Source organism: Bos javanicus, chromosome 12 (genome assembly GCF_032452875.1).
Source record: "Bos javanicus breed banteng chromosome 12, ARS-OSU_banteng_1.0, whole genome shotgun sequence".
Lineage (NCBI taxonomy): Eukaryota > Metazoa > Chordata > Mammalia > Artiodactyla > Bovidae > Bos > Bos javanicus.
Genome location: NC_083879.1, coordinates 18,218,399 through 18,242,773, shown reverse-complemented (window position 1 = coordinate 18,242,773; position 24,375 = coordinate 18,218,399). Strand labels below are relative to the sequence as shown.

The 24,375-nt window shown below is 41.2% G+C and overlaps 1 protein-coding gene, 1 long non-coding RNA gene and 1 other non-coding gene across 5 annotated transcripts in view; 2 read left to right on the top strand and 1 right to left on the bottom strand.

Annotated features, from left to right (window-relative positions):
- Nucleotides 1-11,982, bottom strand: part of RB1 (RB transcriptional corepressor 1) — a 120,256-nt gene extending 108,274 nt beyond the window's left edge. The window contains exons 1-2 of one of the 3 annotated variants that reach the window (XM_061434602.1): nt 11,653-11,982; nt 8,780-8,906 (exon numbers count right to left, since the gene is read on the bottom strand). In XM_061434602.1, coding sequence (XP_061290586.1) covers nt 8,780-8,906; nt 11,653-11,789 — 264 coding nt within the window. In that variant the 5' untranslated portion in view covers nt 11,790-11,982. The remainder of the gene's footprint in view (nt 1-8,779; nt 8,907-11,652) is intronic. The other 2 variants (XM_061434604.1, XM_061434603.1) reach the window with 2 other exon arrangements.
- Nucleotides 11,983-12,025: 43 nt separating this feature from the next.
- Nucleotides 12,026-13,244, top strand: LOC133258229 (uncharacterized). The gene is made up of 2 exons (XR_009739868.1): nt 12,026-12,472; nt 13,177-13,244. It is a non-coding gene; the product is annotated as an uncharacterized LOC133258229 (long non-coding RNA).
- Nucleotides 13,245-22,361: 9,117 nt separating this feature from the next.
- TRNAS-ACU (transfer RNA serine (anticodon ACU)) lies at nt 22,362-22,434 on the top strand. Its single transcript has one exon. It is a non-coding gene; the product is annotated as a tRNA-Ser (tRNA).
- Nucleotides 22,435-24,375: the final 1,941 nt, after the last annotated feature.

Genomic DNA, 24,375 nt, shown 5'->3' with positions numbered 1-24,375 from the left:
CATTCTCCGCCTGGGATGCGGCTTTGCTTCCTCCAGGGTGTACACTCTGACACCCAGGCTGGCAATGTCTGCCTCCACACTGGTCAGAGTCAGGAGCAGTGTGCAAGCAGGCTCGCAGCCCTCCAAGTGTGCGCACTCTCAGGAGCAGCCCGCGCCTCAGTAGGTGCAGCGCCAGGGCAAGAGGCGCTGGAGCAGGAGCCCTGAGCAGGCTGCGGGATACACTGGGATGGTCCTGGTAAGCCGGCCAGAGCCCAAGGAAGTTTTCCATCTGCTGACTCTGTGCTGTGACCGGGAGGAGGCAAGTCTGTGCATGTCCTTCAAGGGCCGAGTCTTGGTTTCTTAGAGCCCTCCGGTAAGCCCCAGTGGTTTCCAAACCAGCTAAAGGGGTCGTATTCCCAGGGTTGGACCCGTGGGCTAGGTTGCCTAATACGTGGCTCAAATCCCTCACCCCCCCAGGGAAAATCCCCAAGCCTGTGCCATCTCCCTCCCCTTCCGTACCCTCCACTAGCGGGTGCAGGTCCCAACCAGACCAGACTGCTTCTCCTCCCTTTCTGCCAGCCTTTGTGTAGTTCTTCCTTTACAGCCTTGGTTGTGAAAGAGCCATCTGGCTAGTTCCCAAATCAATTTTACCAAGCACCACTCTATATGTAGTTGTGGTTTTGATGTGTTGGTGAGTGAAGGTCTACTCCATCTTGATCTCTCCTCCCCAGGTACGGTTTTTCACAGTGGATGCACCAATATACATTCTTAGGAACAATGTACGGTTCCCTTTTCTCTATATTGTCACCAACGCTTGTTACTTCTTGTCTTTTTGATAATAACCATTCTAACAGATGGGAGTGGTATTTTACTGTGGTTTTGATGTGCATTTCCCTGGTGATTTGAGAGGTTAAGCACCATGTACTTGTTAGCCATCTGTGTGTCTTCCATGGAAAAATACCTATTCAGTCCCTCAGCCCATTTTTTTTTTTAAACTGGATTATTTGTTCTTTAAGTATTTTGGATATTAACTCCTTATTAGATACAAGATTTGCAAATATTTTCTCCCAATTGGTAGGTTGCCTTTTCATTTTGTCAATGTTTCCTTTCCTATCAGAAGCTTTTTATTTTGATGTAGTTCTACTTATTTTTGCTTTTGTTCGCTCTGCTTTTGGTGTCAAATTCAAAAAATCATCACTGTCAAATTCAAAAAATCATCACCAAGACGGTGGTCAAGGAGCTTGCACCTATGTTTTCTTCTAGGAGTTTATGGTTTCTTATGCGCAAGTCTCTTAATCCAATGAGTTTATTTTTATCTATAGTGTGAGACACTGGTCTAGTTTTCCCAGAACCCTTTACTAAAGAAGAGATGGTCTTATCACCATTGAATATTCTTGGCTTCTTCTATCATAAATTAACTGACCATATATGTGTAGGGGTTTATTTCTGGGCTCTATTTTTCTCTTGATCTATGTGTCTGTCTGAATGCTAAATCCCATTCTATTCTGATGACTACAGCTGTGTAATAGTTTGAAATCAGGAAGTGTGATGGAAATGATAATGATACAATACCAAAGGCATGATTCATAAAAGAAAGAATTTATAACCTGGACTTTATTAAAATTATTTCTGCTCGCCGAAAGACACTGTCAAGAGAATGAGAAGTTAAGCCAGAGAATGGGAGAAAATACTGGCAAAAGGAATATCTAAAGAGGACTGTTTTCTAAAACACACAAACTCCTCCTAAAACTCAACAATGAGTAAATAAACAACAGATTAAAAAATTGGCACAAGGTGTCAACACCTCTCCAAAGAAGATGTACAGATGGCAAATAAGCATATGAAAAGATGTTCAGCATCATATGCCGTTAAGAGAATTACAAATTAAAACCGTGAGATATCACACCTATTAGAATGGCCAAAATGCAAGACAGTGACAACACCAAATGCTCGCAAAAATATCAAAGCAGCGGTGCTTTCTTGAATGGTACCACCACTCTGGACACATTTTGGAGGTTTCCTACAAAAATGAACATACTCTTACCATAGGATCTCTGCAATAGGATCCAACAACAACACTCCTTGGTGTTTAAAGAGTGGAAAACTGATGTCCACAATAAAAATCTATAACAAATGATATAGATATAGAAGCTTCATTCATAGCAGCTAAAACCTGCAAACAACACAGCCACCTTTCAATAAGTGAATGGTTAAACAAAACTGTGGTCCAGCCATACCATGGAATACTACCAAAAAATAACAAAGAAACAAACTATTTTCAATGAGATGGATTGTGTTCCCTCCACAAAATTCCTATGTTGAAGCCGGAGCCCTAAGTATCTGAGAACATAACTGTGTTTGGAGATAGGGTCTCAAGTGGTACATAAGTTAAAATGAGGACAGAAATGTAAACCTAATTGAATCTGATTAGCATCCTTACATGAACAGGAAGTCTGGACACCCAAAGGGCACCAGGGATTTGTGCACAGGAAAACCATTCCAGAAGACAAGGAGAAGGCAGCCATCTGCAAACCAAGGAGGGAGGCCGCAGAAGAAACCAAACTTGCCCATAATTTATCTCGGACTTCCAGCCTCCAGAACTGTGAGAAAACACATTTCTGTTGTCTAACCCACTCAGTCTGTGGTATTTTTTATGGCACCCTTAGCAAGCAAATATAATGACATTTAACATCAATGTGTCTCCAGGGAATTATGCTTGGAAAAAAAAGACAATCCCTAAGGTTAAATACTACATGATCTGATTTCCATTTCATTCTTGAAATTACAAAATACAGCTGACTCTTGAAGAATATGGCTGCAAACTGTGTGTTATATACTTTTTCAATAGTAAAGGCTACTGTTGTTTTCTAGTCGCTAAGTTGTGTCCAACTCTTTGCGACCCCACAGACTGCAGCACGCCAGGCTTCCTTGTCCTTCACTATCTCCTAGAATTTGCTCATATTCATGTCCATTGAGTTGGTGATGCTATCTAACCGTCTCATCCTGTGCTGCCGCCCGGCCCCCCTTGCCTTCTATCCTTTTCAGCATCAAGGTCTTTTCCAGCGAGTCAGCTCTTTTGCAAGACTATAGTACTACACTATAGGCATTTTTTTTCCAATAGTAAATATTATAGTACTACATGAGCTGAGATTGGCTAAACTCTCAGATGTGAAACTACAGAAATGGAGGAACCATGTATATGAAGAAACTGTGTATACAGAGGGTCAACCATAAGTAATACAGATTGTCGACTGTGTGGAGGTTTGCTGCCCCTAACCCCAGCACTATTCAAGGATCACCTGAATGTTATTTTTGAGTAAAGATCTTATTAAATGTCTATGTATAGTCAAACTGGTCTATTGGTATTATAAGATAATATTAATACTTGAAAAGATGATTATAATCATTGGTCACTTTTGGGGAATGTTATAAGACCAACTCATCAGTTTGAAAACTAGTCAATAAACACAAAGAATAAAGCACTTATCCTACCTTTCCTGAATGATCTATACTTCAGAATAAACACAGTTGATGGAGGAAAGTTTCTATTTACAGAAGAATTACAACTAATAATTGAAAAGGGAAAGATTAGTTCCTCTAATGGCTCCAGTCAATGGTCATCAATAATAGCTTACATTAAAAGAGAGAGAACAAGACATTATGTGTCTACCAATAGGCATACACAACAACATCTCTGAAGCATTTCTTCTGAAAAATATCAAACCAGGATCTGATCAGGCCTCTAGAATCATTTCTAGAAAACACAGAGAATTAGGAAATATGTTAAACAATGAAGGAGGTACAATCTGTAAAATACACACAGTAAAAAATCTCACAGGATAAAAACTCCAGTTTCTTCAACAAATACATTGAAAAAAAAGAATAAGAAAAGAAAGGAAAAGGGGGAGGGAAGGAAAAGGCAAAATCTACAGACTGAAAGAGATTTAAGACACAAATCAACCAATCACACTGTGTAGGCCTTATTTAAATCCTGAACTTACTGAAAAGAATTTCTGAAACAAGATAATTCAAACAATGGATATTTGATATTAAGGAATTTTCATTAATTTTATCAGATATGATGAACTGTGGTGCTTCTGTGTTTGGAGGGGATTGTCTTCTGGTGCAGCTTGTAGGATCTTAGTTTCCAAATCAGGGATTCAGTCCATGACCCCTGCAGTGGAAGTGTGGAATCCTGATCAGAGGAACACCAGGAAATTTCTTGTGGTCATTTTTTTAAAGAGTTCTTTTTTTTCCCCCCATACATACTGAAATATGTATAGATGAAATATCATATCTTGGATTTACTTTAAAATAATCTGGAGTCAGGGAGAAACAGAGTTTGGCCATGACTTTTACTACTGAAGCTGGTTAAGAGTTATGTGAGAGTTCATACTATTTTCTTTAACCTACTTATATAAATATCTGAAACTCTCCAAAATAAAATGTCTTTAGAAATTAATCTTAGAAGTAGAATCAGAAATAAAAGAACCTGCAGATATCCTACATCTGTAATACAAATGTAACACTCACGTCCATGTTCTTTAGCAGTTCACAGTCCACAGGGTCGCAGAGAGTCAGACGCGGCTGACGACACACACACAAACATGTTCTTAAATGTATTTTGCTCAGCAAAACCCACAAGCAATCAGAATATAAGCACCATCTTCAAGTAGATAGGGTGTATAAGGACTAAAAAATTACAGGTAAAGAAAATTTTCATTATACATAATTTTAAAATATATATTCTGCTAAGGTTATTAAGAAACCTCTTCATATTTTTGCAGCACAGCTTAAATAGAATGCCTAGTTTTACTCTAATTCCAAACTATTCTCTTCAATTATCTTTCTAAATGTAATTACCTCTAAAATGCTTCTATCAAGGGTAATATATTTCAAAGACCTTGAATATATACACACACAAATAAACATACAAACATACAAATACACACACACACCCCTATGCAAAAGCCTAAAAGGATGATATTCAGATGTCATTTCTGCTTTTCAGATGAGCAAACTGAGACTGGGATTAACCAATTTGCCTAAAATCATATAGCTACATTACAACTACAATAAGAGTTTTTTGCCCTGAGGTCCAAGGTTTATTTCTTCTCTGCCACACTGTCATTCAAGATGCAGAAAGAGAACCAATATTCCAACAACTGATTTACCATAAGTCACAGTATGTGAAGGACATCTGACCAATTTCTTATTTTATTCATATGCTGTTAAGCAGCATGAACACAATTTAATCATATGACAGCAACCACATATTACACACTTACTAAACATTTATACAAAAAGGAGAAATTTCTAGACAAAATACCACAAACCTTTCCTTTAAAAGGATTAATATATGCTTTCCTGCACGTATAAACAACTTTTTTTTACTCTCAAGAACCTAAAAATGTAAATTTTAATGAAAGTGCCACATCAGAATCACTATACATCCATTTAAAACTTAAACCATTTTAACTGATCCTTAAATTCTTTTAAAAAATATTAATATAAGATTTTCTGCAGTAGCTCATTAGTCATGACCAAATATAAGCACTCATTTACACTAATAAATGCTTTATATGCATGAATTTAATCTACCAAATAACTCCAAGACCCAGAAATTATTGTTAGTTCCATTTACAAATAAGATAATTGAGACTTGGAGATTTTAGGTACCTTTTCAAGATCACAGAGGCAGTAAATGGCAGATTTGAAACTTGAGTTAGTCCAGTCTCATGACAAATTCTTGCTCTTAACCCATCCTTTGTTTCAATAAACATTATCTATTTTCAGTTGCCAAAAATTACCCTGAGTTACCACATTCTTCTTGTTTCAAAGAAGATAGCCAAGTACAACTAGAATGGCTGCATCAGAAACAGGTTCATTTTGTCACTCTCTGGCTTCTCAGCATTCACTGTGTCACATTCTCCCTTAGAAATTACCACATAAATGAAGATTAAATTATCAGGCCAACTCTCAAAAACTTAACTATCACTGAAAATAACATTTCTTGGAAGAGTCTAGTGAACTGTAACAGAAAAATACAACATCATCCTGTCATACCCAACGAAAAGATGCCCCAAATTCCAACTGTAACATGAAGTTCCTTTCTTATTTTCCTCAGCACACAACCAGGAATGACTTCTCATCTCTTAGTCCCCATCAAGAGCATCATCAGGAGATGAGTTTTAAACTATGCCAGTTCCCATGGAAGATAGGGACAAAGCCAGGAGAAAGAAAAGGGTAGGATAAAAAGCAGTAACATTTGTTTATTTATATATGTATATATGAAGGTCCGAAGCCCAAAACTATTACTGCTAGAATTCAGTCTTTTTAAAAAAGTTTCCTGTGAACTAGCCTGCAAATCTAACTACATTATTATACTTACTAAGAGATCTGGATTCCTGGGTCAGGAAGATCTGCTGGAGAAGGGATAGGCTACCCACTCCAGTGCTTCCCTTGTGGCTCAGCTGGTTAACAATCCACCTGTGATGTGGGAGACCTGGGTTCGGAAGATCCCCTGGAGAAGGGAAACACTACCCACTCCAGTATTCTGGCCTGGAGAATTCCACGGATCAGAGTTCCATATAACTGAGTGACTTTCACTTTCAAGAAAGCTGGAACACAACTCACTTATTTGGCAACTATCTGCACTTACCAATACTATACCAATACTGTCTATAATCAACTACCCCTTTTCAACTTTCTGAAAAGTAAAAGCTTAGTATTTATGGAAGATAGAGAAGTGAAGGAGTGATGACTCTCTTTAACAGCACACGCAAAGAAATGGCTTTGTACATGATGTACCCAAATCAGTGGAAATACATATTAGGTGCTTTGGGATGATAATACCAAAGTCATTCATCCAAGATACTTCAAGAATGCCTTTTTAGTATGCAGTTCTAGAATATGTTCAAATCTTTGGAAATTGTGAGGTTTGTTTTCTCTTTTTTTTTTTATTACCAGATACTGAAGCTGAAACTCCAATACTTTGGCCACCTCATGCGAAGAGTTGACTCACTGGAAAAGACCCTGATGCTGGGAGGGATTGGGGCAGGAGGAGAAGGGGACGATAGAGGATGGAGATGGCTGGATGGCATCACTGACTCGATGGACATGAGTCTGAGTGAACTCTGGGAGTTGGTGATGGACAGGGAGGTCTCGCGTGCTGCAATTCATGGGGTCACAAAGAGTCGGACACGACTGAGCGACTGAACTGACAGACCGAATGCTTGTGTTCCCCTCAAATTCAGATGCTGAAAACCTGATGCCCAACAAGATGATATCAGGAGGTAGAGCCTTCAGGAGTGATTAGGTCAGTAGGGAAGGGCCCTCATGAATGGAATCAGTGCCCTTCTGAAAGAGGCCAGCAAAAGCTCCCACCGGTTCTGCCAACTGAGGCCAGTGACAAGGCACTATCTGTGAATTCCCTGTGAATAAAGAAGTGTGCCTTTACTAGACCCAGAATCTGCCTGCACCATGATCTTGGACTTCCCAGCTCCAGAACAGTGAGAAATAAATTTCTATTGTTTACAAGCTATCCAGTCTAAGATATTTATTTTAATAGTCCAAACAGACTAAAACACTAGAGATTTTTTTAACAGTTATAAATAGTATTTTTATGGGATGTATATAAACATATTTTGCTGCGTTGATTGGATGAGTAAAAAACCAAGTCAGCAGTGTACTCTAATACAATGCTGAATGAAAACGTAAACTCATTAAAAGTGATTAGAGTGCAATTTAGCAAAAATTACCAATAGTTTTATAAATGCTCATAGCTTCTGACTCAGTAATTCAAATTGTAAGAATTTATCCTAATAATCAGAGATTTGTTCATTAATCCATTTAACAAATAATTGAAGACTTAATTTGTGCCAGGTATCACTCTTATGAATAAGGATGTTTATCACATTGTGTATACAGCTCCAAAAAGTTGGGGGGGAAATGTCAAATAACAGAAAGCTAACAAATCAGAATACATCTAATGGATAAAATATTATAACACCACTGGAAATGACATTATCAAATATATCAAAAAATATTTAACAACATAAAATGCTCATGTTAAGAAAAAAAATTTTTTTAATTTTACAAAAACTACATGTAATTACATATATAACTATATGTATGATCCCAAATATGTATTTTAGATCTTATTAGTCAAGATCCTTAGTTAAGTTAACTCAATCTCACTCAGCTTCAGTATCTTCATTTATAAAATGAAGATTTTACATTTTACATGTAAAATAAGGATTTTATGCTTCACATCTTAAAGGCTTGTCAGATGAGTTACTTGCAAAGTGCTTACAATATTCTCTAGTACATATAAAGTGTCAATAATTATTTGCTAGTGATATTATTATATACATAGATGTTGAATATATATGTGTATGTATTCAAGAAAAAATGGAATATCAAAATATTATCAAAGATTCTGAATTCTAAATAAATAATTATAAGGCAATCAGGAAATTTCAATACTGATTATGCATTATGATATTAAAATTATTTTATGAGTCATTTTTTGTTTTTTAAAAAGTCTTTATAGCATTGTGAACTATTTATGAATAAAATATAAAACCTAAGATTTGTTTTAAAATACTTTGGTAAGGGGCTTACATGGAGAGATGGGTTTTTAAAAATTTTTAATGTTATCAGAAATAAACTACCTCTGGGTAATAGGATTATTAGTAGCTTTGCTTTATAAATTTTCCACTTTCCAAATTTTCTATGGTGATTAAAAATTATTTCTGAAATTAAGAAAATGTTTTCAAAAAATTTTGACATTCCTTACCAATACTCCATCCACAGATGAAACTTTTTCCCAAGTTAACCAAGCTCTTTCTCTGACATGATCTGGTAGCTTTAATTTCTGACATAATGCAGTAAAATCAGGTTCTTCAGTTTCTTCAAACTCAAGCCTACCAAATGAAAAAATATATAATAGGCACATATTTCAATCAAATTAATCAGATAAATATTTGTTTCAATAGTTTGCACAGAATAGCACTATCCTGAAAGACAGCATCACTAAATACTTTAGAATCTTATTTATCTTTGAAAAAAATTACACTTAGAATTTAAACATATATTCATCTTTTTCAGTCTTTCCAGAATGGTAATACCACACAGTGAAAAATGTTTGCTGGTCTGGTGAATCACATACTTCAGAGCAGCAAAGTAGCTTAAAGTAAGTACAAGAGCTAAAACTGTTTGGGAAAGTTGGGTTGGTTAACAGCAAGAGGAAAGCAATAGATAATATTACAAAACCAATTTAATATCACTAACTTTTGCTAAAATTCAGTTTACCCTTCACAGTGTTTTATTTAATCTACTTACTAGTAGTTCTTAGATGAGGATTAAATTCAGCCTTTTCTTCCTGATTTTCCTTAACCAAGACAGGCAGTCAAAAAATTCTTCTTGGCTAATTCTTTTTCAATCAGTTAATGTCTACTTGACCTCTAATAATAATAGTAGTAGTACAAGGAATAGCTTATAATTTTTTAGTATTTATTATGATCCCACACAAAGTACCTTAGATGAAGGTAGATTGAATCCCCACATCGGCCTATTAGATAAGTCCTCTTACCCTGTTTTACAGATAAATACCAAATCAGAGAAGTTAAAGCACTCACTTGAAATCACAGACAGTATGTCAGAAACCCTGATAGAAACCCAATAATCTAACTCTATAATCCTGGCCCTTGAGCACTATTCCAGACTGCCAACCCTTCTCTGAAACATAATTAACTTTTGGTTATCTCAAGAATGAAGATGGTGTGCTGTTTCCCTTAAGTAAACTTTCAATTCTCAAAGTTGACATGGGCTCCATCACTGGAAATGCAGTTGGACTGGGCCCTGAACCCACCCCAGGTAAAATTCTTGGCTTCAGACTGCCAGGCAGTGGTTCTATCTCTGTTAAGTAGTTAACCCGTAGTTTGATAGCCCATAAGGACACATTTTATGGGTAAGAATAATCAAGAACAGACTATCTTGCGTGGTTCTGACTTAAAGAATTTGTGATAGTTTCGTCATTTAAAAGTATATAAAATTAAGTGTTTGAAAATAGAAGGAAAAAAGACTTTCTTTTCCCAGGTGATGGTCAGAACTTCAACATTTCTGGTTACTCTACAATATTCAAGAATGCTTCCATGCTCTGTGGATAACAGGGTTCTTTGCAGTAGACTTCACTGCTCTTACCAAAGGGAAACTGGAAAATACTGGACATATCAGAGTTTAATCAGAAACTAATGTCTTCTCCTAGAACATCCCTGGGCTTTCTTTTTTTTTTCCCCCACTAGTGAGAATGATTTTTAATTGATAAGACAGTCATATATGAATTTCTAATAGCCCTTTACATGCCATTTCCAAAAGCTTTTCCCAATCTTTAACAATTTGTCCCGAATTCTCTTAGTGCAGGGGGAGGTGAAAGAAATAGGACCTGCTGATGGGCTAGAACTGTGGGAAGGAGACAGAAAGGAGTCCCATTTCACTGTAATTGATGTGCAGTCTCAAAGCAGGGCCAACTCTGACAATAATAATGGATAATTATACTCGTTCAATTTTTGGTTCTAACCATAAAGCATCACAATCAAGAAAAATAAGATGTTGCACTACATTATCTTCCTTGTCAAGTTCCACTGCATTATCGTAGACTTGCTTAAATTTAGAATCCACTTACGAGAAGAAAAATAATTCCACGTGAGCACAAAAACACTCGTTTTGTACTACAACAAACGAAACAAACAAACAAAAAACAACAACAAGGACACCAGGATCCTTGCTGGCTCAAAGCCGAAAGGCAAAATGGAAGAAATAACGAAGCACGCTGAAGCCAATGAAAATACGCAACAAGAGTTCTGAAAAACAAGAGAAAAGTTTAGGAACTTTTAAGCTCTTGGGCTAAACGTCTCACAATATTTTTGCCCAGGCACGAGTTCTTTCTAAAGAGTTACGTTCCACCAGTCACTACCGATGGCCGTGAATCCTCAAGACCGAAAACCCCCTTCTAAGAGAACGCCACAAGGCGCCTCAGCCGAGCTTCCTGGGGGATAACTGACACTCAGGACACTACCCTTCACGTCCGCGGGCATCTCTGCCGCCGCATCCAAGGCTTTTCTGGCTGTCTCTCCCAGGACTGGGCTTCAGATACAGCTGCGCGCCCAGAGGGGGTGGAAAAAAAAAAAAAACTTCCAACTGTTGCATCGTTAGAGACCAAAAGAGAAAGTCAAAAGACCACTGGAGGACTACAAATCTCAACGGGGAGAAAAACCTGTCCAGCAGACACCAGTTAGTTCTTTTCTTTTTTTTCTCTTTTGCGTGTGATGGGGTCTTGAAATCACCCGCCGGATGCGCAGGGCCGTCTCGCGGAGCAAAGGCGGCACCTGTCACTTCGCTCAGCGACCCGAGCCCCACCCGCCCGACACCTGTCAAGCTGGAGCCGAGACCCCCTCCCGGCCGCCCTCCCCTGGCGGCGCCCGCACCCAGACCCCTGTCAGCTCCCTCCGGGCGCTCCGCCGCGAGGGGTGGTGGAGGGGGGACCGTCCTCCCGCCCGGACCGGCGCCCCGCGGGGACGCGCCCCCGCCTAGACGCCGCGGCGCCCGCCGACGCAGCCTCGGGGCGCCCTCCCCGTTCGCCGCCCGCCGCCGGTGGCTCGGCCCGCTCACCTGGCCAGAGGCAGGTCCTCGGAGCCGCTGTCCTGCTCGGGGTCCTCCTCAGGGGGCGGCGGCAGGGGCGGCGGCGGGGGTTCCGCGGCGGCGGCGGCGGCGACTGCTGCTGCTCTCCGGGGGGTTTTGGGCGGCATGACGCGCTCGCTGGGCAGGCGCCGGCGGGCGCTGGAGGAGGGCCGGGGAAGGGAGAGGACGCGCGCACCTCGGGCACGCCCCGTCCTCGGCCGACTCCCGTTACAAAAATAATTTGAACGTTCCCCTGAGAAAAAAACCGGGCCGGCCCTCCCTCGCCCGGCAACCGAGCGCCGCGGCCAACCGCGGGAAAACGTCACTTCCGCCCGCGGCGTCACGTCCGCGAGGCTCCCGGGCCCGCCGGCGTCGGGAGGGCACCGGGGTGCTGGGCTAGGCGAGGCAAGGCGAGGCGAGGCGCGGGCCGGGCGGGCGGGGAGTCCCGGGCCCGCAACCCAGGCGGCCGCCCGGAGGCAGCAGCCGCTGCCGCCGCCTCAGCCTGCCTCTTCTCGAAACTCGCCCCTGCGGGCGTGGGTGGCCGAGTAAGGGCGCTGCCCGGCCCGGTGGGTACGCGCGGGCTCCCTCGCTATAGCCGGGTGGATCCGGGACTGCAGCCGAGGCCCCCGCCGGGGAGTATCGGGCGAGCGCACCCGGGGCGGGCACGCCCCTCTCCTCCGTGGGCGGCACCCTCCCGCTCGCCCGCGCTCCTCCCGCTCAATCCGTTAAGCGAAGTCAGCCAAAACAAAAACAAATACCCTCTGGGACACCTATGAGGAGCTGGATGTTGCCCACTACTAGCGGAGACCAAGTATGGGACGACGAACCTGGCCTTTTGAGAGTTCTTTGAGGGAAGAGGGGTGGGGGCTGCGGGCAAAGAACTGATGACAAGGTGCTGCGCGGTTTTAATAGTAGCGTAAAACCAGGAAGCACCATCGAAACGTCTAAAGGACATCTTCACAGGAGCAGGGGCATTTGAATAGAAGTTTGCCAGACGGACCTCACCTCTAAGGAGGACTTACTATGTGCGCAAGGGATTGTTCTGGCCATTTTACCTCATTATCTTACCGAATCCTCAGAAACAGCCCTTTAAAATGAGTTGTAGTCGTATTACACTTTAGATAGGGAAAACAGGCTCAAAAGAGTTAATTCATTTGCCCAGTACTCCAGTATTCCGGCTTGGAGAATTCCATGGACAGAGGAGCTGACAGGCTACAGACCATGGGGTCGCTAAGAATCAGATACGACTGAGTGACTTACACACACACACACACAGAGCCGATGGGTGTAGAGGTTTTGAACCCAGATATATTTGACTCTACTTATCCATTACGTTGTGTTAAAGAAAACACCAAGAGGAGAGAAATAGCATGTGCAAGGCACAAAGACATCAGAAAAGAGTTTGCAGGAATTACTGTGGTCAAACACTGACTTAGAAACTGTTTCCTGTCTCTTGGTATTTACTTATGCTAATAGATTGCCTAGTTTGAGTACCTGCTTTTGTCTCACTGGCAGATGCTATGGGTTGCCAGCTCGGAGCTTCGAAACTGAGGTGCTATGAATAAAATACAGCTGTGCTCTGATGTGAATTCCCTCATCCTTGGAACAGCTCAGCAGGGCTGAGGCAGCCAACACCTTCAGGCAAGTGGTAGCTCTTGGGTTTATCCCTGTGGGCCATACAATGGATTATCATTTTCTGTGTATATTATGGTGTATGCCAGAATGTGAAAAGGGGTTAGCAGTTATTGGCCTACTCAACAACAAGTTCTGCCTAAGTTCAGAAACTCTCTCTTGTGGACTCAAAAGTTTATCAGGAGTTAGGGTCCATGCCCAGACCCAACTTCAGAGGCCAAATATCATCACAGCGGTAATTCCACTCATTTTTCCCAGGATTCAAGTAGGGTAGTAAGGAACACAGGGTACAGTTTTGGTTTTTGTAAGATGCAGTTTTGGTTTTTGCAACATCAAAGACAGTCAGCTGGGAGCCTCTAAAATGAGATACAGATGACATAGTTCTACCCCTTAACTATTTTGAGAATGTGTCACTTGCAATTGCTGGACCTGAGGATGAGGCAGAAATACTAAAGAGAGCTCAGTAGTAATATCAGAAAATCTGGGTCTTTGGTGACGTGACTGAGCCTCTGATTTGACTGGCCCTGGAGCTGACCTTGATGGAGCTGGGCTTTTCAGTTGTTTCCACCAAAAAGCATCAAAACCAATAATTTTGCTCCAGTGAACTCCTTCCATATAGAGACTAGTCATTAATGTAGCCTTAGTACCTAACATGGTGTTGGGCACACGGTAAATGCTTCTTTGCTAAAACTCGGGATGGAGTCAAAGTAGAGGAAAGTCTGGGAACTGAAGTAAACTCTCTTCATATATAGATATGACTTGCTTTATTAAACCCATTTTGTCAATACCTGAGTTTACTGTAATTATGATAGCTCAGAGATTTCTCACTTTACAAAACGATGTGTATCTTACCATGGATACATTTAAAGTCCTGGGAATTCCCAGTGGTTAAGTCTCTGAGCATTAAATCCAGTGGATAAGACTCTGCGCTTCCAAAGCAGGCGGCACGGGCTTGAGCCTTGGTTGGGGAACTAAGGTCATGTACACTGTTTGATGTAGCCAAAATAAAGTCCTTATACAAAACTCAGGAGAAACTGAGTCAATTAAAAATCCCTGTATTCCTCCCACAGCTTTCTGTTGCATTGCCAAAGAAGTGTTAGAAAGTCTACAGATTCTCCAAGGAAGTTTCCCCCGATCTTTCTGCACCTTCATAGTAGTTTTAAGATTACTGTAAAACCAAAAAAAAAAAAAAAATTCTGTCTTAGATTTTCTACCTGGAGACAGAACTCTCTTCAGTTTGAGGCCCCTTCAGTGATATCAGACCTTTTTTTTTTTTTTTTTAAGCCTTCCGTAGTCTAAGTCTACCTTTGACTTTTTTTTTTTGATTTTTTTTTTTTTTCGCTGTGCTGGTTCTTTGTCCTGGTGCACAGCCTCTTCATTGTGGTGCGTGAGCCTTCTCTGGTTGCGGAGCACCAGCTCTAGAGTTGGAGGGCTTAGTAGTTGCAGCAACAGGCCAGCTGCCCCGTGGCATGCGGGATCTTAGTTCCAGGACCAGGGATCAAACCCTTGTCCCCCGCGTTGGAAGGCAGATTCTTAACCACATTGGCCCATCAGCAAAGCCCCTCGACCTCCTTGTAAACTGCCACACTGTCTCCATTTCTTTCCCATCTAGCTTCTTGAAAGGGTAGTCCCCGTGTGCGCTTCTCTTGCAACTCCTCAGCCTGCTAGTGTTGCCTCCAGCGCTCCACTGAAACCACTCTCTCAAAGGTCACCAGTGTCCTAATTGTCAACTCATGGCTTCCTTTTGGTCTCAACCTACTTGACCTTTATTGCAGTTAACACAGTGAACTACTTCCTCTTAAAGCTTCCATAGTCTTCCACAAATTCGTGGTCTCCTTGTTCCCCTCCTCTCTTCTGTTACTTCATAAACGCCTCTACTAGTTCTTCTAGCAGTGCTGCTTAAAGTGTGGTTCTTGGACCAGTGCCAGTCTGCAAACTACTTCTGTTTAGTACACAAGGAAATAAGGACAGAAGTTAAGAGTAAATGTTTCAGGCTTCCCTGCTGGCTAAGACAGTAAAGAATCCACCTGCAAAGCAGGAGACCTGGGTTCAATCCCTGGGTTGGGACGATCCCCTGGAGAAGGGAAAGGCTACCCACTCCAGTACTCTTGCCTGGAAAATTCCATGAAAAGAGGAGTCTGGTGGACTACAGTCCATGAAGGTCACAAAAATATAATTAGCATTCTATAAACATGAAAAAAAAGAGTAAATGTTTCACAGCGTTTATAGGAGTTTAACATTTCAGCAGTATCCAAGCATGTGATCGTTGGACACCTCTGGTTAAACAGAGTATAGAGTGGTTCAGATTTCTCCAACTTGTGTGACAAATAGTAGGTGTGTGGCACGAATTGTAGGTCTGTGTCCTTGTCACGTGCTATAGGACCACATTAGTGAAAGAGTGAAATTTTTAAGGTTAGTTTGTCAACTGTAAGCCAAAAGTGAATAAAAATATGTGGAAATGTAAATTTTTCCGTTTACAACTAGTTATTTTTACAGTCATTTTATTTTTACAGCCATTTTCATTTTTAATCAAGCCTGTTTTTGAAATTCACAGCTAAAGTTGGGAAGTAAAATTTGTGTCATTTATTTTTAACCCTAAATTACAGATGGTGAAATAAGCCTTTTCTGTCTTGTCAAGAAAAGACACATCAGTAGTGGGTTAGTAATGATAGTAGTAAACTGAATAATAACCAGAGAAGTAATTCCAAAGAATTAAATATCTGAGTGTTTGTATTAACTTTGCTTAGAAGTGAAATTCCCCATCTACTGAGTTCACAGCCATATCTCATAGCAAAGTACTGAAACTATGAACTGACTGATGAAGCAAGGCCATCAAATTTCAGTGGCATTTATACATAAAACATAAAAAAACTATGAATTTGAGAAAACATTTTGGATTTTTATTTTCTATGAAAATAGACGCACATAGGGGATTCATGAATCCAGAATTCCTTTCTTTCATTGAAAGATAATTTAAATGTAACTATTAATGTAATAGGATAAATCTTTGGAGCAGGCTACTGATGAAGAATTGAAAATGAATTTTTAAAATAAAGCATCATTTGCTTCATTTGGAGTAAAAGTTAAGAATGAATATCTGAGCTTACTGAATTTCCTTTAAAATCTCAGTGGTTAGGACCCAGCACTGTTGCTTCCTAGGCCCAGTTTCTATCCCTCCTTGGGGAACTAATGTCCCACAAGCCTCGTGGCGAAAAAAAAAAAGTAAAGTCTTTTCTTCCGTTTCCTTAAACATACCTTTAAGAGACTGATTGCTCTGCTATTAGTATTCTTAAATACAACACAGAAACAGTTTAGGGACTTCTGTGGTGGTCCAGCAGTTAAGACTCCTCACTTCTACTGCAGTGGGTGTGAGTTTGATCCCTGATCAGGGAACTAAGATCCCAACTGCCCCACAGTGTGGCCAAAAAATAAAAATAAAAACAACGGAAAATAGCAACAACAACAACAAAGAAACAATTTAAATATACATTATGCTAGTGGCATTGTCAGCAACCAAGCTACATTAGAGGACTTAACAAGGAAGAAACACATCCAATTATCATGTTAAAAACTTTAAATGTTAACAGATGTAAAATATTAAATATTGTTATAGTATTTAATATAGGAAATTGTCACTTCACTGCCAACCTTTTGTTTAGACCGTGGAGTGATGGAAAATTAAGGGTGTATTAGCTATTCTCTGTATTGATCACCTATCTGTACACTTTCAGTGAACAAAGTGCAGTTGTTATAGTTTTTTCCTTTTATCTTATGTTATTTTTTGTTTTAATTCTGTTTTTCGAAATGCAGTTTTATGTCTGAAATACTTGAAAGTGTGAGTGAGCTTGTGTTTGGTGTGCCATTTTTGTTTCATTTCGTTTTTCTAGTGCTTTTCCATATTTTACTTTCCAAAAATTTATGTTTCACAAAAAATTAAAATTAGAAAGTTCATTCCTTTATGGGTGCTGTGAGATAGCACTGGCCTAGAAGATCTTCATCTCTCTTCTATTCTTGCTCTATTTCATTCCCATGATTTAAGTCACCTCCCACGTGTGTGTGCTTAGATTCTTTCTGATTTCAAGGAATAGAAACCTACTCAGTTTACCTGAATTATTCAGGGTTTAAAAAGGCAATGCCAAAGAATGCTCAAACTACCGCACAATTGCACTCATCTCACACTCTAGTAAAGTAATGCTCAAAATTCTCCAAAGCAGGCTTCAGCAATGTGTGAACTGTGAACTTCCTGATGTTCAAGCTAGTTTTAGAAAAGGCAGAGGAACCAGAGATCAAATTGCCAACATCCACTGGATCATGGAAAAAGCAAGAAGTTCCAGAAAAACATCTATTTCTGCTTTATTGACTATGCCAAAGCCTTTGACTGTGTGGATCACAATAAACTGGAAAATTCTGAAAGAGATAGCATACCAGACAACCCGACCTACCTCTTGAGAAACCTGTATGCAGGTCAGGAAGCAACAGTTAGAACTGGGCATGGAACAACAGACTGGTTCCAAATAGGAAAAGGAGTATATCAAGGCTGTATATTGTCACCCTGCTTATTTAACTTATATGCAGAGTACATCATGAGAAACGCTGGGCTGGAAGAAGCACAAGCTGGAATCAAGATTGCTGGGAGAAATAGCAATAACCTCAGATATGCAGATGACACCACCCTTATGGCAGAAAGTGAAGAGGAACTAAAGAACCTCTTGATGAAAGTGAAAGAGGAGAGTGAAAAAGTTGCCTTAAAGCTCAACATTCAGAAAACTAAGATCATGGCATCTGGTCCCATCACTTCATGGCAAAGAGATGGGGAAACAATGGACACAGTGTCAGACTTTATTTTTCTGGGCTCCAAAATCACTGCAGATGGTGATTGCAGCCATGAAATTAAAAGACGCTTACTCCTTGGAAGGAAAGTTATGACCAACCTAGACAGCATATTAAAAAGCAGAGACATTACTTTGCCAACAAAGGTCTGTCTAGTCAAGGCTATGGTTTTTCCAGTGGTCATGTATGGATGTGAGAGTTGGACTATAAAGAAAGCTGAGCACCAAAGAATTGATGCTTTTGAACTTTGGTGTTGCAGAAGACTGTTGAATGTCCCTTGGACTGCAAGGAGATTCAACTAGTCCATCCTAAAGGAGATCAGTCCTGGGTGTTCACTGGAAGGACTAATGCTGAAGCTGAAACTCCAATACTTTGGCCACCTCATGCGAGGAGTTGACTCACTGGAAAAGACCCTGATGCTGGGGAGGTTGGGAGCCGGAGGAGAAGGGGACGACAGAGGATGAGATGGCTGGATGGCATCACCGACTTGATGGACATGAGTTTGGGTGAACTCCGGGAGTTGGTGATGGACAGGGAGGCCTGGCGTGCTGCGGTTCATGGGGTCACAAAGAGTTGGACACGACTGAGCAATTGAACTGAACTGAACTGATGATTAGTTTAGAGGGAAAAAGAGTAGAAGACCAAAGAAAGATTCCCTGCTGCTGCATCCATGTATTTTGTCATCTATCCAGCAGCAGGCACTGTGAACGCTGCTATTCTTCATCTCTTTGTTCTGTTCTCCTGCCACAAGAACCTTCTCTCCATGCTACCAATTCACACTCTTCAGGAGAGAAAACGTGATCAATCCCCCTACTAAACTGTAATTTATATTAACAGGATCAGATAACATAATTCATGGAGCTCGGTGTCAAATGAAAATGTAGAGCCTATTGTTCGAAAATTATTGAGACTTCCAAGATGGTGACAACAGAGCTTTAAATCAAGTTCAAGGCCCTTCTAACGTGGAGTGTTACAGAACTGCATGGTCTACATGCCCCAAAAGCCAGGTCTGTCCATGAGGGTAGATCTATGTCTGTTCCGCTAAGTAGCATATCCCCATGACTAGCATGTGTCCACAACACTGAGCAGTCAGTTGGGTAGCCAGTTTAGTACTACACTATTATACTGGGTTGACCAAAAAGTTTGTTTGGGTTTTTCCATTTGATCTTCCAAACAAACTTTTTGGCAACCCAGTATTAGTTTCCCCTCCTCTCCTGCCCACTCCCATCTTCACTCCTTTTTCTTTCAAATGGCCCTAAGGCTCTATTTTCTAGAGAATCCAAGCTAAAAGACTTGGCACCAGGCTAAACTCCAGTTAGAATGGGGATCAATGGGGTTTTGACTCAACACCACATTCTGTGGTTAAGTCATTGGAAAACAGAATGTGGATGGATCTAAGGGAATGAGAATAAAGCATTTCTATCTTTGTGTCTCATGTTCATTTTCACCAAAGAGCATCTACCACAGCAGAGGTCCTCAGGCACCAGGTGAACCAGATAATTGTGGTATGAGCTAGCACAAAGAGCCTGTGATAGAAAGGTCATGGTGGCAGGGATGAAAGTCTTGGCATGGGTCCAAAACTATGGTCTCTTCACCAATTCTGTTCTAGCTAGATTACTAGTTGGTGCCATTGCTGAACTCCCAACTTGCTATTTGCGGAGACCAAAACTGAGCCTTTGATGAGGCATTACTCATGAGAAGACTGTCTGCCACTTGATGGCAGATTGATTACACTGAGAAGGAGGAGATAGTGATTCATCTTTATCAGAACCGGTGACTAATGTGGTTATGAGCTTGCCTTCCTGGCCCTCAGTGCCTCTGCCAGCACCACAACTCAATTTATGGAAGCCTAATATACTGACCAGTTGATCCTAAAGGAAATCAACCCTGAATATTCATTGGAAGAACTGATGGTGAAGCTGAAATTCCCATTCTTTGGCCACCTAATGTGAAGAACTGACTCATTGCAAAAGACCCTGATGCTGGGAAAGATTGAAGGTGGGAGGAGAAGGGGACGACAGAGGATGAGATGGTCGGGTATCACTGACCCAGTGGACAGGAATTTAAGCAAAGTCCAGGGAACACTGGAGGTCAGAGGAGCCTGGCATGCTGCACTTCATGGGGTCACAGGGTCAGACACAACTTAGCAACTGAAGAACAACAATATATTGACATGATTTCTCTCATAATAATGGCTCAGATCAAATAATCCATTTCATGACAAAAGAGAAACAATGAACACATGACCAGGGGCCCCTCTGGTTTTACTGTGGGACACGTCTATATTAGATAGATCTTATTGCATTAACCGAATACTCCAGACTTAGCACATTCCAGACTGCAGGAACCTCCTTGCAAAATACAGTATAAGCACCAAACCGACTGATCATATATGATGCTGTGGCCCCCAACAACTAAAATATAAGGGTATAAGAAAGAAAGAATGGAGATAGAATTAGCCCCTTGTGGTGGATGAATGGGGCTTCCCTGGTGGCTCAGATGGTAAAGAATCTGCCTACAATCCAAGAGACCCAGGTTTGATCCCTGGGTTGGGATGATCCCCTGGAGAAGGGAATGGCTACCCACTCCAGTATCCTTGCCTAGAGAATTCTAAGGACAGAGGAGCCTGGTGGGCTACAGTCCATGGGGTGAGGTGGATGGATGCTGTTGGTGCTTTGCTTAAATCTCCTTTTTCTACTGGCACTCATCCCCCAGCTAACGTGAGTGTTGACTGGGGATTGTCCTCAGCCAAATGGGAGTTGCCTCGTCTATGACATCTATAGTCCCTGACCCCTCATCTATGACATCTGTACTCCCTGATCTTAGTTCCCTGAGCAGGGATGGAACCCATGACCCTGCATTGGAAGAGCGGGGTCTTAACCTTTGGACAGCCCAGCAAGTTCTGGTCCCAGAGTTTTTCAGTTGGCAATGAGGAATGAGATGTTGAGGGACCAGACAACACCTAGACATGCATAACCCAGAAATGTGGGAGAGTTAATGTCTGAGGAGAAAAATTTTATCTCTTATTTATTTTATGTATCAAACAAAGGAAAAAACAAGGGGATTTAACAGATTTTTTTTCTTTTTTATCTTTTGACCACACCAAGAGGCATGTGGGTTCTTAGTTCCCTGACCAGTGAGCAAACCTGTGTGCCCTGCCTTGGAAGTATGGAGTGTTAACCACTGGATTGCCAGGGAAATCCCTAACATAAATTCTTTGTCTTCTTTTTCCCAGAAGTTTGTTCTGAGATCAGGGTCATTTATGTTGTCTTTTGAAAGATGCTCTCATAAGACTGAGCAGTTATTACCAGTTGTGTTTAATATACAGTGATGTCAAGTTCAGGCTTCCCTGGTGGCCCAGTGATGAAGGATCCACCTGCCAGTGCAGGAAACAAAGGTTTGATCCCTGAAAAAGAAAATGGCAACCCACTCCAGTATTCTTGCCTGGGAAATCCCACAGAGGAGCCTGGCAGACTACAGTCTATGGGATTGCAAAAGTCAGACATGACTTAGCAACTGAGCACAAACACTCACACAATGTCCAGTTCATAGAAGAAGCGATAAAGTGCATATATTAATACATGTAGGATGAACAATAATGTGTAGACACAGGTTATCTCTCTTCATTCACTTTATTTTTATACAATAAGTTTAGACTTGTGCAATTCTATGTATGGTGTTCTATGATACGAAGAAACTATAATTTTAATTTACAAATCTACACAATCATTATTGTGAGATTCTTACATTATATGTAAAGTTGTATAATATTAGTTCATCACAGTACATATTATAATCACAGAGCAATCAATCTCTAAAAAATGAAAAAAAGACATAACTGAAAAAGAAATACACTTCAATTAGAAAGCAGGATACAAAAGCAAGACATGACAATATGCTTTTTATTAATATAAGGAAGTGAAAGTGAAAGTTGCTCAGTCGTCTCTGACTCTTTGCAATCCCATGGACTGTACAGTCCATGGAATTCTCCAGGCCAGAATACTGGAGTGGGTAGCCTTTCCCTTCTCCAGGGGATCTTCCCAACCCAGGGATCGAACTCAGGTGTCCCACATTGCAGGTGGATTCTTTACCAGCTGAGCCAGAAGGGAAGTAATATAAGAGATTTACTTTAAATACGAAGACACGACTAGGTTAAAGTGATGGACATAAATATGCCATGAAGATATTAATCATAAGTTAGAGCTTCTATTTTAATATAAAAAAAAGTAGACTGGGACTTCCTGATGGTCCAGGGGCTACGACTCTGCACTACTAATGCAGGGGGCCCGGGTTCAATCCCTGGTCAGGGAACTAGGTCCCACACACTGCAGCTAAGAGTTCGCACACTGCAAGTAAAGATCCTGCGTGCCACAACTAAGACTTGGTGTAGCCAAATAAAAACAAATATTAGGAAAAAAAGGAAGTAGGCTTCAGAACAAGGAGTTTTACCAGAGACGAAAAGGATATTTCATATTGATAAAAGAATCATTCAAGAAGATATAATACTTTTAAATATGCATATGTCAAATATAACTTCAAATTCATGATGTAAGAATTGACAGAACTTAAGGAAAAGACCCTGATGCTGGGAGGGATTGGGGGCAGGAGGAGAAGGGGACGACAGAAGATGAGATGGCTGGATGGCATCACCGACTTGATGGACATGAGTCTGAGTAAATTCCGGGAGTTGGTGATGGACAGGGAGGCCTGGCGTGCTGTGATTCATGGGGTCGCAAATAGTTGGACACGACTAAGCGACTGAACTGAACTGAACTGAACTGAAGGGAGAAATAGACAAATCCTTAGTTGTGGTTAGTGATCATAGCACTTATTTCACAGGAATTGATAAAAACAAGTACACAAAAATAATTGAGCATTTTCTAGATTTTTTTGTATTGATCTCTAATTTGAATCTGCTAAGCCCAAAAAACATACTGTTTGATTTCAGTCATTTGAGATTTATTCAGACTCGTATTATGGCCTAACCTATGGTCTGTCTTGGGAAATCTTCTATGTGTCTTTTAAAAGATGTGTATTCTGTAGTTGATGGGTATAATAGTCTAAATATCAATTAGCTTAATTTTTATATAGTGTGATGTAGGAGTGATGGCTCATTTTTTCCATATAAAGGCTCAGTGATTTCAGTACTATTTGTGAGAATCTTTGTGAACAGAATGTATAAAGAACTCTTCCAACTCAACAATAAAAAGACAAACAACCCAACTTTTTAAATGTTTAAAAACTTTTAAAATACTTGAAAAGACATTTGCCAAAGGAAGATATATGAGTGTTCAATAAGCACATGGAGAAATGTTCAGTGTATTAGACATTGCCGCTGCTGCTAAGTCGCTTCAGTCACGTCCAACTCTGTGTGACCCCAGAGACGGCAGCCCACCAGGCTTCCCCCTCCCTGGGATTCTCCAGGCAAGAACACTGGAGTGGGTTGCCATTTCCTTCTCCAATTCATGAAAGTGATAAGTGAAAGTGAAGTCTCTCAGTCGTGTCCGACTCTTAGCGACCCCATGGACTGCAGCCTACCAGGCTCCTCCGTCCATGGGATTTTCCAGGCAAGAGTACTGGCGTGGGTTGCCATAGGGAAACTCAAAACCATACTCTCCAACAACTAAAATGCCTCGAATTTAAAAGAAGGCAACACCAAATGCTGACAAAGATAGGAAGCAACCGAAACTCTCATTCATTTATGGTGGGAGAATGCAGTCCACACACTCCTAAGGTGGCCCTCTGTGATCCCTACCCCTTAGTATCCCTGCCCTGTGTTCCCCACCTCCTCTTGAGGGTGAGTGGAACTTGTAATGGAATATGGCAATAGAATGTGGCAAAGGAGATGGGATATGCTATGCTATGCTATGCTAAGTCACTTCAGTTGTGTCCAACTCTGTGTGACCCCATAGAGGGCAGCCCACCAGGCTCCCCCATCCCTGGGATTCTCCAGGCAAGAACACTGGAGTGGGTTGCCATTTCCTTCTCCAATGCGTGAAAGTGAAAAGTGAAAGTTAAGTCGCTCTGTCGTGTCTGACTCTTAGCAACCCCATGGACTGCAGCCTACCAGGCTCCTCCGTCCATGGGATTTTCCAGGCAAGAGTACTGGAGTGGGGTGCCGTTGCCTTCTCCGAGGAGATGGGATAGACGTGGTTAAATGTATTTGATTACTTGATTACGTAGTATAAGATTGTAGCACTCATCTTGCTGAGGTCTCTTGCTCCTTAGTTGGCCTTGAGGAAGCAGCTGACC